At 38.0% G+C, this 15,067-nt stretch overlaps 2 protein-coding genes across 3 annotated transcripts in view; one reads left to right on the top strand and one right to left on the bottom strand.

Moving 5' to 3' along the window:
• Positions 1-1,263: 1,263 nt before the first annotated feature.
• Positions 1,264-2,077, top strand: LOC135228696 (large ribosomal subunit protein eL27-like). Its single transcript, XM_064277103.1, is given in 3 exon segments — positions 1,264-1,502; positions 1,505-1,531; positions 1,534-2,077. Coding segments are annotated over 3 exon segments (405 nt in total). The 5' UTR covers positions 1,264-1,363; the 3' UTR covers positions 1,773-2,077.
• A 1,552-nt stretch (positions 2,078-3,629) lies between these two features.
• ASB3 (ankyrin repeat and SOCS box containing 3) overlaps positions 3,630-15,067 on the bottom strand; it is a 119,252-nt gene continuing 107,814 nt past the window's right edge. For both annotated transcript variants that reach the window (XM_064277094.1, XM_064277093.1), the window contains exon 10: positions 3,630-12,326. In XM_064277094.1, the coding sequence (XP_064133164.1) occupies positions 12,121-12,326 (206 nt within the window). In that variant the 3' untranslated portion in view covers positions 3,630-12,120. The remainder of the gene's footprint in view (positions 12,327-15,067) is intronic.

Raw genomic sequence — 15,067 nt, 5'->3', positions numbered from 1 at the left:
TAAGAGAGAATAAGTAGCCAAAGAACATCTTTATGGATAATAAAAGCATGCCAGAGACACATGCCCACAAAAAGGGGAGAAATGTAATAGTTCTAAATGAGCTAACAGAGATTAAGAAAATGATGTTGTTGTTAGGTGCCGTTGAGTCGGTTCTGACTCATACTGACTCTACGCACAACAGGAGGCAACACTGCCAAGTCCTGTGCCATCCTCACAGCTGTTGCTATGCTTGAGCCCATTGTTGCAGCCACTACGTCAATCCATCTCACTGAGGGTCTTCCTCTTTTTCGCTGACCCTCTACTTTATCAAGCATGATGTCCTTCTCCAGGGACTGATCCCTCCTGACAACATGTCCCAAGTATGTGAGACACAGTCTCGTCATCCTTGCTTCTAAGGAGCATTCTGGTTGTACTTCTCCCAAGACAAATTTGTTCATTCTTTTGGCAGTCCATGGCATATTCAATATTCTTCGCCAGCACCATAATTCAAAGGCATTAATTCTTCTTCCGTCTTCCTTATTCATCGTCCACCTTTCACATGCATATGAGGCAATTGAAAACACCATGGCTTGGATCAGGCACACCTTAGTCCTCAGGGTGACATCTTTGCATGTGAATACTTTAAAGAGATCTCTTGCAGCCCACTGCACAATGCAATGCATCTTTTGATTTCTTGACTGCTGCTTCCATGGCTGTTGATTGTGGATCCAAGTAAAATGAAATCCTTGACAACTTCAATCTTTTTCTATTTATCATGATTTTGCTTACTGGTACAGTTGTGAGGATTTCTGTTTTCTTTATGTTGAGGTGTAATCCATACTGAAGGCTGTAGTCTTTGATCTTCATCAGTAAGTGCTTCAAGTCCTCTTCCCTTTCAGCAAGCAAGGTTGTGTCATCTGCATAACGCAGGTTGTTAATGAGTCTTCCTCCAATCCTGATGCCCTGTTCTTCATCATATACTCCAGCTTCTAGGATTATCTGCTCAGCATAGAGATTGAATAGGTACGGTGAAAGGATACAACCCTGATGGACACCTTTCCTGACTTTAAAACACAAGTTAAATCATAATTTTAAAAACTCAAAACTCATATGTGGAAACTGAAGAGATTTGACAAGAGAAAAGAAAAAAATTAGAAAAAAATATTTTTAAAGGAAAAAATCATTTTAGAAATAAAGACTAAACTGCAAGGAACACAACAGTCAACATACATAATGTATAATATACCTTAAGAGAAACACACATAAAAAAGAGAAAAAAATTAGTTCAAAAAGAAATGATGGGGTGGGAGCAGGAGCAATTTCAAGTTATTAATTAAAAATGAACTAGCTATTTCTGCTGTTGGCCTGGGTGGTTACTGTTGAAATGGGCAGGTTCATGAAACCAGGACAGGTGGTGGTGGTCCCAGTGGGACGATACTCTGGACACAAAGCCATCATCATGAAGAATATCCATGATGGCACCTCAGACTGCCCCTGCTGCCATGCTCTGGTGGCTGGAACCACTGCTATCCACACGAAGTTACAACTGCTATGCCAAGAAGAAAATTGCCAAGAAGTCAAAGATCAACTATTATATGAAAGTTTATAACTATAATTACCTCGTGCCCATAAGGTACTCTGTGGATATCCCCTTGGCCAACACTGTCGTCAACAAAGATGTCTTCAGAGATCCTGCTCTTAAATGCAAGGCCCGGCAGGAGGCCAAGGTCATATTTGATGAGAGGTACCCGACACACAAGAACAAATGGTTCTTCCAGCAGTTATGGTTTTAGATTTCTTTTGTTTCTTCAGTCATTAAAAATACAAATAAACAAAAAATGAACTAGTACTTTTTACCTGGTGACTTTATGGTACACTCACCTCTGATAGTGACTTAAACGGTATATAACGAAGAGGTTAGTGATATTTCATTGCAGCTAAAAAATGGCAACTCCCTTCATGCCCTATGTTTTTTTCTTAAAGGTCTTAGTGCACAAGTGGAAATTCAGATACACGACCTTCCTGTAACAAATGAAAAAGCCTATCTTATTTGAAACATGTTAAATTGGATATGAAGCTCTACTCTTAAAGAGTTGACCTAACCATCTACTTATGCAATCTATTAAAACAACTTAATTTGGCTAATATGCCTTGATCTGACTGCAACTTATTTTTCTGATTATAAGATTTTGTCTTCATTGTTTTTATCCTGTACCTAGAAAGCGTGTGAAATGCACGCTTTTAAAAATTGACATTTAACACCTGCCCGCTCCCCTTTCTACATCTCTCCCTACCCTTGTGTTGATGATGGCATCTAATCTTTTCAACTAGGAGGTGGAAGCCACACGGTTCCCTCCGAAAACCACGACTGATACCACTGCAAGTACAAACCGGCGACAAGACAGTGTGTAGAAGTTCGTTTGCTCCCCTTTCTCCTAACTCCATGTTCCAAAATAAGCCTTTATTGATCTTAAGAATCTGTCAGATCATGTGTTGAGTTTTTTTTTTTTTAACATAAATACATACACACAATGTTTCCAACTGAAAGCAACATCTCTTAAGGGATTCAAAATCAGTAAATGCCATTGTCTAAGACAGCTAGAAAGTTTATAACTGTAAAAATGAAATAAATAAATGCACATAATGATATTCAAAATGCAAAATTAAGAAAACCCATTGGTGTTGTGTGTTTCTTGTATACCAATAATTAAGCTACTACTGTTGGCACTGTCTGGTTTTCTTTTTTAATGGTGAAGAAGTATATTTCCTGTATTTATGGATTCACTACTAAAATCTCAGCAAAAAAAAAAAAAATGAATTGTCTGCCTAAAATGTGTGGATAAAAACTGTTAATCAAGTATGTTTTTACTTTCTTCTTCTCTGAGTTGGACACCATCTGTATACCATAGTTTGCTTACGGGGATTTCACTATTATATGAAGTCAATAAAATAAAAATGGAGTAGTTGTATATATACAACACTTGTACAGAGGTGAGCTATTTGAGTTTGAAGAAGAAACATTTTTGCCATCCTTTATCTTTAAATCCCTGACCTTATCTTTTAATCCCTTCCTAATACATAGTCAGAGCCCTGGTGGCACAATGGTTAAGAGTTCAGATGCTAACCAAAAGGTTGGCAGTTCAAATCCACCAGCCATTCCTTGGAAACCCTATGGGGGGTTCTACTCTGTCCTATAGGGTGACTATGAGTCGAAATTGACTCCATGGCAACGGGTATAGTTTGTTGTTTTTTAAATACCTAGTCTACTTTCTAAAATTTTAGACTTACTGATCTTTGAATTGATAATTCCAATTTTCAGATTATTGTTACTGAAAAGCTATATCTAACAAAGGTTCTGGTTATTCCCATGCATTGTGTGAAAATTCTTGTTTGCTGACATTTTGTTTGAAGAAAATGTACTGGCATATTTTTGAGAATAAGTGTTATTGTCTTCTTTCTTGTATGATCCAAACTAATCTCCATATATAGATTCTAGTGTGAATTAGACCTTACCATTAAATTATATTTAATATTAGTTTTTGAATGGCAGTTTCTAATGCATCAAATATATACCTCAATTATTTTCAGTATTTCCTTAAATTTAATATCAAATTTAAGTTTCTTATAAGTCATGGATCTTAATATGTGTATTTCCAGATAACGTTGCAGGACTTCCGAAAAAATTCTCGAGAGTGTTTACAAAATTGTAATTACTTATTTATATTCTTTTTTTTTTTTTACATACAGCTTTTCCCAGTTTGAAGCAACTGTTTTACTAACTATAACTTATTTTTTAATTTATAGAAGTTTATTCAGATTTTGTGTGGTTTCCTTTTTTTCTTTGTTAATGGCAGATATAAACATAAAACTTTCACTTTTTTTGTAAACTAGAGCCACACAACCTATCCATTTATCATGATTATATAAAAGGAATTAATCTTTCTTTGCAGGTATTAAATGGCTACTGCTAATAGTCCAGACAGGGACTGCTATGCTCACCTCTGGAAGATACCAAAGTGTAGAGCAGGGGGTCAAAACCACAGCCCTAGCTAGGACTTTATGCTGCTATTCAGCCCAAGATGTAGTCCCTGAAGCAAGCATGAGGAAAAAAGTCACTCAGAATTGTATTAATATGACTGAGCCATGTCTTTAGGAAGACTAGCACAATGACATAAGAAAAGCAAGCAATCCATAAGTGTTTGTAAAATGAATGACCTAAAATTACATTAAAACATACCAGTAGTAAAAACTGAAAAATATAAAAAGAAATGAAAAAAATTTGCAAGACAGTGATCAATATAGAGGTAGACAAATCAGATCCAAAATATATATAATGGGAGTCATTAAAGAAGAGAACAAAAGAAATAGAACTCAAAGACACTATTACACAATTTAAATTAAAAAAAAGAAAAAACTAATCTGTGTATTGAAATGTCACACCACATACCTGGGAAAATCAATCCAGAACTGCCAGTATGAAACTATAGTCTAGTAAACAATTAGACTGCATAGAAAAAGGGGGAAAAAAATCCTTGGAACACCCAGGCCAAATGACCAAGTCACATATAAGGAAAAAATCAGGTTGACAACAGATTTCATGACAATAATGTTAAATGTCAAAAAATCAATGGCATAATATATATAAGATACCCAAGGAAAAAATCATGTAAGCCAAGAATTTTATATCCAACATAGCTTATCCTTAGATATAAAGGCCACATATAAACTGTAAGGAACATGCAAGAACCCAGGAAATATCCTTTCCATCAGCCTTTCTTAAGGAAGGACTTAAAAAATCAAAATGACTGGCCTAAGAACTAATGAGGATCACTAAGTATGTACTTACCTAAAGAACCAAGACTAAAGGATTGTTATAAGGGACTCAGTATATTATGTAAAAGTTATATGCTGTCACAATACAAATACATATAAAAATAACAAAAAACGGAGGGGGAGAAAGGAGTAAATATAAGAAGTATTTTTAAAGTAGAAAAACAAATCACTTCAAACGAGGTGCTTGGAAAGGGAGGGGAAGGTAAGAAGAAGTTGTTAGGTAATTTCAATATTGTTCATGGTAGGAAATCAAAAGAAAATAAACTTAAAATACCATAGTGAAAGACTGGAGCCCTGGTGGTAAAGTGGTTAAGTATTTGGCTGCTAACCAAAAGGTCAGCAGTTCAAATCCACTAGCCGCTCTTTGGAAACCCTATGGGGCAGTTCTTCTCTGTCCTATGGGGTCAATATGAGTCAGAATCGACCTGACAACAAGGACTTTGTGTTTGGCTTTAGTGAAAGACTGTATGTATATCTGAATATGTATTTCTGTGTGTGTACGTGTTTAGCAATAAGACAGAACTGAAGCCAAACATAAAGATCATTTCAATAAATGTAAATGAACTTAATTCACCTATGGGCTTAACTCATCTGATGAACTTAACTTGTCTACAAAAAGAAAGTATTTCTGGATTGGCTAGCAAAGAAAAATCCAACCTTATGCTATTTAGAAGAAACACAGCTACCAGATTTAGAAAAAGGTTAAAATAAAAGGTGGAAAAGATACATTTGGAAAATTCAAATAAAAAGAAAGCAGCATCTATAATCTTAATACTTAAAGAGTAGAATTCAGACAAAAAAGCACTGGAAGAAATTTCTAAAAGACAGTAAATTAGACTAAAAGCTACCATGTACACTGAAGATGGAATAAAAAATAAAAATAAATTTTTTTTAGATGGAATACTTATGAATATTTATGTACTCAATATTAAAATAATAACTACAGGAGAGGGAGGGACGGAGTTGGTGGGGATAGAGTAAGAAGGTTGGCCCTCAGCTGACAGTTATTAAGGCTGGGTGATGAGAATATGGAAGCTTACTACACTGTTGTCTATATGCCTGAAATTTTCCATAATAAAAAGATCAAAAAGAGTAGGTATGCGTTTACATCACCACGCATAAGCAAACAGCACACCGCAACATTTAAGAACGGGCTTCATAAAGCTAGATGAAGCCCATAAGGGTTTGAATGTTTTGTTGCCTAAAATAATGCAAAGTAAACAATTTTTAAATGTATCAGAACCCAAATTCAGAGTACACATCTACTTAAGAAAATACTCCGGCTTAGAATCGATATTTTTGGCACCTATCTTTTGATCCAGTAGTCCAAAGTAACCTCAGAAGTATCGTACCATTTTTTAAATTGTTCCACTCAAATCACAGTCATATTTAGTCACCAGATGGACCTTCTTCTTCACCTATTCCATCATGTTAAAAGAAGAGAGTCAGTTAGAAGCTTATAATGACTCATGATAGACTTTTATCATTCACATAGGAAGGCAGTGAGTAGAAGGTTATGCTAACCATTTGATGGTAAGAGATAAACAGATGCTATTCCCGAGTCTCAGTGCGCCAACGGCAATTACCACCTGTTCTGCTTCATCTATTAGTGCTATGCGTGAAAAAGAAGCCGAGAGAGAGAAATCCTGCAGACACTAATCTTTACTGCAACAATTGGTGCTTAAATCCCTTCATGAAAAATACATATCATACATAGTTATAACAGAGTAAGGCAAAAGACACACCATTGCTTGACTGCTCCGGGCTGAGACCAGACGACTGGAGCAGGTTCACAAAGGTCTCACCTCCATTCCCTTCTTTCCTTTAGAAACTGAAGAGCGGGTTCCTCTGCTTTACGCAGATGTGATTAGGAAAAGAACCCACTCAGAATTGATTCTCGTTCTTACCCATCCAGAAATCTGTGATAACTCGTGGCTTGAGCTTGGTTGCACTTATCATTAATATGATAAAGGAAAAGTTGATCGGAGCACAAAATTACGAAAATGGTATGATTTTAACAGTGAAAACAAAGTCCTCAAGTTTATATGCAGATTAAAAAAAAACTGAAAGAAAGTATTCTGATACATATGTTAACATTAACACTGGGTCTGGGTGCTGGGGCCACGGTTCCATCTCCCTTCCTGTCTTTTTTTCTGAGTTCATAAAAATATTTTCCCTTGAATATCATGTATTTCTTCCATAATGAAAAAGTCAGACATCTAAAATGTGCTATTCTTACTCCTATATGAGAATTTTTTAAGATTTTTATTAGCATAGAAAGAAGTAAATAGATGCTCTTTAAAATTTAAATACATTTTTATCACTAAAGTTAACTGTGGAAGATAGTTATTTTAAATCTGCATCCAAGTTATTTCAAAGTATATGTTTCCATAAAAATATAATTCAGACTGGCCTCTTCTCAGTGTGAATTACAGAAATGTTGTAAATAGAAGCTATACATTTTTCTACCAACATGTCACAGAACTGCTAAGCACAATCAGTTATCTGTCTCATTAAAATCAGAGGTTTTTACCGATTTGGACAAAACATAGTTTACTTACTGCAAGGTCTTACCTGTTAATGGCCATTTGTCATTTAATAATAATAAATATAGATGAGGATAAACAGACAATTCGGTGTCAAAGAGAAAAACAATAAGAAAGCAAAACAAGAAACCTAACCAGTCACACACAGAAAAAGTAAATTTTCCTTAAATGTTTATTAAGAATTAAAAAAGGGACCCTGCTAATTCAGAACTGAAGCCTCTCCCGAAGTCCACCTTGCAGTCAAAGATTAGACAGGCCTATAAAACGAACAGTAACACATGTAGGGAACGTGCTTCTTAGTTTAATCAAGTACATGAGATCAAATGGGCAATACCTAGCCAAAAGCAAAGGCGAGAAGGTAGGAAGAGACAGGAAACCAGGACAAATGGACGCCAGGAACCTGGAGTGTAAAGGGAAAGGGGGAAAGTGCTGACACATTGCAGGGATTGCGACCCATGTCACAAAAACAATTTGCGTATAACTTTTTGAATGAGAAGCTAACTTGCACCGTAAGCTTTCACCTAAAGCACAATTAAAAAAAAGGTTCTTACAAAAGTATCATGATAGTCGCTTGGCCCTCAAATATGAGCCATATTTGTCTGAAGTCATAAACACTACCTTCTCCTATAGGGAACATATAGGCAAACGCTCAGAGATCCAAAATTACCACTTAATAGAACACAGAACTCCTTTCCCGATGTAGGCAAACCAACTCTCAGTTACTTGCAGATACCTGACCCAGGCTGTACAGAGGTATGAGCAATGGAATCTCATGGTGTGGCTTTCATCTTCATGTTAGTCTTGATACCCGAGTTATGTGTGACTCGATGCTTGGGCAAGAGAGAAGGGAGAAGACAAATGCTCTAGTACTGGAAATTCAGGGGAAGTAATAGCACCCACCTGTGATGCGCAGATGACACAGCCTTGCTTGCTGAAAGTGAAGAAGACTTGAAGCACTTACCGATGAAGATCAAAGCCTTCAGTAGGAAGTACACCTCAACATAAAGAAAACAAAAATCCTCACAACTGGGCTAATAAGCAACATTATGATAAATGGAGAGAAGATTGAAGTTGTCAAGGATTTCACTTTATCTGGATCCACAATTAACACCCATGGGAGCGGCAGTCAGGAAATCAAATGATATATCGCATTGGGCAAATCTGCTGCAAAAGACGTCTTTAAGTGTTAAATTGAGAAGATATCACTTTGAGGACTAAAGTGCGCCTGACCCAAGCCATGGTATTTTCTATTGTCTCAAACGCATGTGAAAGCTGGACAATGAATAAGCAAGAGTGAAGAAGAATCGATGCCTTTGAACTATGGTGTTGGTGAAGAATATTGAATATACCATAAACTGCCAGAAAAATGACCAAATCTGTCTCGGAAGAAGTACAGCCAGAATGCTCCTCAGAAGCCAGGATGATGAGACTTTGTCTCACGTACTTTGGACATGTTATCAGGAGGGATCAGTCCCTGGAGAAGGACATCATCCTTGGTAAAGAAGAGGGTCAGAAAAAAAGAGGAAGACCCTCAGTGAGATAGACTCACACAATGGCTGCAACAGTGGGCTCAAACAGTAGTGACTGGGAGGATGGCCCAGGGCGGGGCAGTGTTTCAATCCGTTGTATATAGGGTCACTGTGAGTTGGAACTGACTTGACACCTAACAACAACAACAACAACAACAACAGTATCCAAGTGCTATTACTATGTCTCCAGCTCACAGAAGTTTTAAGGATCCTTGAGCTTTTAGATGCTCTTTACACTGAGTATTTACATGAAGCCAATAAGCTGAATTTCATTTGCTCTATAGAGAAGATCGATTCATGAAACTGGAAAAGGCAGTGTGTAGTTTTGCTGGTTATTTCCTCAAATTGTTAGATGTAAAACACTTGACCACAAAATTTTAAATGGCCACATTACTAGCAGCATCACCGACCCTTCAGCCATTCCCCACCATTTAAAATCTTTCCCCAATAGCAGCAGGCACCTGCTGGCAATAATTATACAAAGAATTCACCTTCAAATAAATATTTCTGTGACTAATCAAGGGATATAATCAGGCAAATATGCCTCTGAAAATATAGGGAAGCATAAAGTTGAAAGGGCAATTTTAGATGAATTTTCCCAACATCTTTCTATGTCCTACCCTAATAGAAGCATCAAGTCTGTTCCAGAGAAGACAGTTATTTATAAACATTCTTATTGAAGTTACTACTCATGATATAAGCTTTTGAGGACCAACAAAGTTAGAGCAGAATTTTAGGGAGTAAAGACTCATATGTGTCCCAATTGTACCTTAAGCGACACTCACAAGTCATTTATAAAACATCACCATTCTCATACTGGTTAACAGGTTGAGCTTAGGTGGGAAGAGCACACCTGAAGTTAAGAGATATCAGCTGGTCATGCAACATGAATATGACATCTTGGTTGCCAACCAAGGATTATCACTGCCTTAGGTGGTCATGGGCACAGGACGAGGGCAAGTGATCTCTGGGAAGAAGGCCACCGGAACGCTGCATATCAAGACACTTGCTATTTGGCAAAATGAGGAGGGAATTAAAACAGTGTCCAAGGTTACCAAAATCGTATCAAATGTTCAGAGAAAGATATTCAATGACAGGTAGGGTCAGCAGGGAATATACTCAAAGGATGTTTACCGGATCAAGGTGAATTCTTGGCTGCTGTTATGAACACTGATTGCGTGTATCTGAGCTGGTCTGCGTTCTACTTGGTGGTCATATGTGCACCATGGAAGAACTACAGCATTAGGGTGCTCTCATTAGCCTCACCAGACTTTAAACCGAGAGTATTAAAGCAACACTGTGCATTGGACAGGGCAGTGCCTAAAATTCACATAAACTCGATGGACCATTTTGATCAGCAGCTGTAACTGTAACTCCTAACTTTAGATATTTCTAGGTAGACTTCTCACTGCATCTTCGCTATAAGTCAGGAGAACCATAACATTTCATTATAAATGAGTTCTCTAAAAAGACAGACACATTTTATGCACTACGGTAAAAAGGAATCATTTACCGGTATTAAACACGGAGGGCTTTTAAATGTTTCTGAAATGCCAGTATTCAGATTTTTAAGAACAATTGCTCAATGGTAAGTTCTGGATAGTTGAGTTTACTGTATTTTTGAACATGAATAAAACAAAGGAAAATATGTACCCTCAAATATAAACATTCTATGTACATGTGGCTTTAACAAAAACAAAAACTGGTCTTAATTTAAAAATCAGAGACTTAACATTTGGAAAAATAAAAATTACAACATTAAAAATATACTACATGGAACATACAGACTTTGATTTTTTAATTTAGTTATCAGAGTTTGTACCTGGTTTTGCATATACCACCTTACTTCTGCCTGTACACCCACATTCGAACTCCATCTCTGCCCCACAGGCAGCAACTATGGCTGTAATCTAAGAGCTCAGTCATCCCTCTGGACCTTAACAGCGTCCATCATGTGGTTCACCTTCATCATGGCTCTTGTCAAACAGACAAGGCCTATCAGAGATGCAGCCAGCTGGCCCATTCCCATCTATTTTAAGCCACAGAACCCCACAAGGACAGAAGATTTGCCTCCTTCAGACACCCCATCTCTGGCTGACTATTGTGACAGTAATGCCTTCGTATCCTCTCCCTCCAGGTTGGTCCCTGCAGCCTGTTACCACATCTCACTTGATCCAGTGATTTGTTCTTCCTGACTCTAGACTCAGATTGAGCAACCATAAAGCCAACGAGGCAGTGCCTCACAAACCTTGGGTTTTGAGGTCTATGTTTCCTGGATTGTTTGATAACCTCTAGATAATAAGGGAAAGCCACGATATTCACAGCACTAGCCATCAACTGCTTTATAGGATCAAAGCTGCCCTCTGATTCTGGGGCTGAATGGAGCTTGAATCTTGTATTTGATACTACATAGCTCATAACATAAACCTGTTTTTCTTGAAAGATGGTGTCATAGGAATGCCAGTCACAGTCTCCTGATTAGCATTATGACAGAGTGATTGTTTCTGTCAATACTGACCTAATTTTTTTTTCCAACTGAGCACGTCTTTGAGTTCACATCTGTTCCTGCCTTTACAGACTACAAATGGAGTGTCCTTTGCCAAAGAGAGCATAAAGGAACCCCCCAAAAAAGAAAAATCAGCAAAAGAATTGATTTTCTATATTCTTTAAAAAAAAAAAAATTCTTCCCTGAGTTTACATGTGAAAAGCCAATGAAAATCAGTTCTTCACAAGTGACTGAATTAACAAATGAGAATGAAATATGGCAAGATAGGAAAGCTTGTTCCTTTATAAACAAAGAAGGTAATAATCATAGTCCTTTACAGAGATTCAACCCTACGGTTTTGTACACTTCCAGTGAGGTTCTACGCATTCCATTCTGACCTGCTAGCACCAGGTAAACACAGAGCCACAGGTGGAAAGGAAATGTGTCATGTTTAGCACTAAGGCAGCATCATGCTTCATGAACAGAATGAAGCAGAAAATCGTCAGGCAAATGAATATTACAGCATAAAACCTACTGGCAATAAAGTTGCAATAAAGTAACGTGAGTGAGGTGTACAATATTGCTTTCTGGGAAGCCCAGTTTGTAAACATTTTTATTAAACCACTGCTCCTCAAGACCCAACCGACCATACAAACAAAAACCTTCTTCTGTGACTCTGAAATCATGAAGAACTTGGCCTCCGTGGCTCTTGCGCCTCGGTAGTTCTCAGAGTCAGAAATGAGCCGTGCTAAGGAGTTTCACTGACTTCTCCATCTTGAGTAACTGGCAGCTCTGGGACCTCGTACATCCTCAGGACGTCTGCATAAAGCAGGTAATGGTGAAGGCTTCTGGGAAGTGGCAACTGACAGATAAAACCATCAGATTGTAGGTGTTCTGGTTTTAGACGGGACCGAATTTCCAGACGGCAAAGGTGGGTCAAGGATGGAACGGAGGCTGGAGAAAAACACAAAAAAAGAAGGAAAAAAAAAAATTAAACAAAGTAACAGTACCAAAAAAAAATGTAAATGACATTTGTTAATCTGTGTACTAAAAGGGATGTGATGTGTTGCTTTGACTTAAAAAAAAAGAAAAGTTGCTTGGACCAGGACAACCACAATTAACCTTATTTATTCTTTCTACAGCCTTCACCTGGCTCCTCCCCCTCCAGCTGTCAGGCAGACATTCAAAATTAGTACCCAGAACCACGTCAAACTAAATGTCCAAATTTTAAAGATCCGAAAATTCCAACGTGTACTTAATAATACCCAAACCCAGCTCACTGCTGCTGAGTGGACTCTGACTCCTAGTGACACTACAAGGCAGAGCAGAACTGCCCCACAGGGTTTCCCAAGGAGCAGCTGGTGGATTCAAACTGCTGACCTTCTGGTTAGCAGCTGAGCTCTTAACCATATCTTCATTACGTACCTAACAATGGGCCAACTAGTTTTAGAAACAATGGGTGCTCACGGCAGCAAACGTGACCAGCCCTCTTTCTCTGCACCATTGCAAGTGGTCTCCAGACCTGCCACAGCAAGTGAATGGATGTGTGCTTGCCATAATTTTCCTTGTTTTGTCTTAGCACCATAGAATAACATTTTAAAATTGGCATAGAAAGGCACATTTATTTAGTATCTACCAAGCTATATGCCAGACACTTCACGGTTACTCTTTTTTTGTCTTCACATTACTCCTGTGAGGTAGATGTTGTCATGCTATTACAGAGAGAAAAAAGGCAGAGGTTTAAAAAGAGGCTTAAATAACTTTCCAGAAGTCACAAAGTTAGTAAGTGGCAGAGTGAGGATTCAAACTCAGGCCACCTGACTCCGAAAACGGCGTGTGTGTGCCTGTGTGTGTGTGTGCGCGCGCGCGCGTACACACGCGCACTTACAAAAAAATTTTTTTTTTCTAGCCGTCAGCTAATTAACGAATAAAGGATAATCCACATGCATGTAATTAAGAACTGTATGATTGCGGTTTCATTTTCCAAGATGAAAAGTATTAACTAAAGAGGTTAACGTCCATGGAAACTGAGAGCCTTTAGTTAGTCCCAGAAATCGTTTATAAATCCCCGTGAAACAGAACAATGATTAACAGACTAGAACCAGCGCAGTAAAGACAAGCACTATCAAGAGCACACCTGACAACAGGCCCAGCTAGTCTGACTCCAACTCTAGGGCTCTTCAAACTATAAAACCTCACAGGGCCTGAGACAAACTAATTCTTCAACATCTTTAGCATCTTTCAAACCAACGGAGTTAACCCATCATCTTAAATTTTAGAAGGAAACGCTGGTGGCATAGTGGTTAAGAGCTACGACTGCTAACCAAAGGATTGGCAGTTTGAATCCGCCTAGGCGCTCCTTGGAAACTCTATGGGGCAGTTCTACTCTGTCCTATAGGGTCGCTATGAGTCAGAATCGACGTGATGGCACTGGGCTTGGGCTTTCCTTTCACTAGAAAAAACAGCATGGTCACTATAAAAAATTTTAATGAATGTAATAATTTATTCCAAGTTCAAAAAACTCCTTAAACTGCAGTGTTTCAAGATGTCAAATAAGAAAAGTAAAACAGCTATTTGGTTTTATACACAAAATCTGAGTCTAAGAAAAGAGGGACATATTCTGAAACTATCTGGGTCACAGACTCTCTATTTTAAATAATAAGACTACAGCACCAATGATACATGGTACATTTATTTCTATAGTGTTTCATATCCGTATCATTTGAATTTTACCATTTTCTGTAAACTCATGGGAGGAATTATCATTTTCATTTCTAAGATGGAAAAACACAGGAAAAGAAAGCACCAGAGGGCTTAGTAAGAATGCATACAGCCAGTATGTCCAAAATGCAAACCCGACAATTTTCCAGAGTGTAAGTAGATAGGCTGTGTTCCACCACCAAGTTCAGGAAGTCTTGGCAGCCAGTGAGACCAGGACCAATAATTGATCAGTTAATTGAAAGCTGCTTTAAAGTAGGTGACTGAACCCACATATACTTTAAACATGAACCACATCCACAATGCATCATCTACGGTTTGCAGTTTTACTTTCGTTAAATCACAGCATGAATTTAAAGACATCTGCAAAGCAAAGTGAGTGCATTATCCTTCTATACGGTTATAATTTTTTTCCTATCTTTCAGTTTCTCACTCACACCTAATTCAACATCACTTTCTGTTCAGGGCTCACCTTGATCAAGTCTTTTTAAAACTCACTAGCTTTAACAGAAACGATCATCCCTTCACAATCGGACTTCAGTGGCTTATGCAATTCAGAGTTACAGTACTTAATTACAACAGTGGAGCCCTGGCGGCACAGTGGTTAAAGAGCTCGGCTGTTAACCAAAAGGTCAGCAGCTCAAATCCACCAGTCACTCCTTCAGAACCCTAAGGGGCAGTTCTACTCTGTCCTACAGGGTCGCTGTGAGTTGGAATCAACTCCACGGCAAAGGGTTTTTACAGTTCCTTCAGATATTGGTTCCAATTTTAATGTCAATATTTTGGCTTTCCTACTGGGAACACAAGAAATCACTAACCTGATGAATGATTTGAGCTAAGAACAGTGCTCATTTTAACTGAGGGAGTCTTTCACCTGTAGATTATTAGCGTAGACAATACCCATACCCATCAGTGCGTTTCAGTTTAACATGCCCATGAATACTAACGGAATTTTACAACCATACATGCGGTGTTTC

Source organism: Loxodonta africana, chromosome 26 (genome assembly GCF_030014295.1).
Source record: "Loxodonta africana isolate mLoxAfr1 chromosome 26, mLoxAfr1.hap2, whole genome shotgun sequence".
Classification (NCBI taxonomy): Eukaryota; Metazoa; Chordata; class Mammalia; order Proboscidea; family Elephantidae; genus Loxodonta; species Loxodonta africana.
Note: the sequence above shows the minus strand (reverse complement) of the source record. Positions and strands in the feature narration are given on the sequence as shown.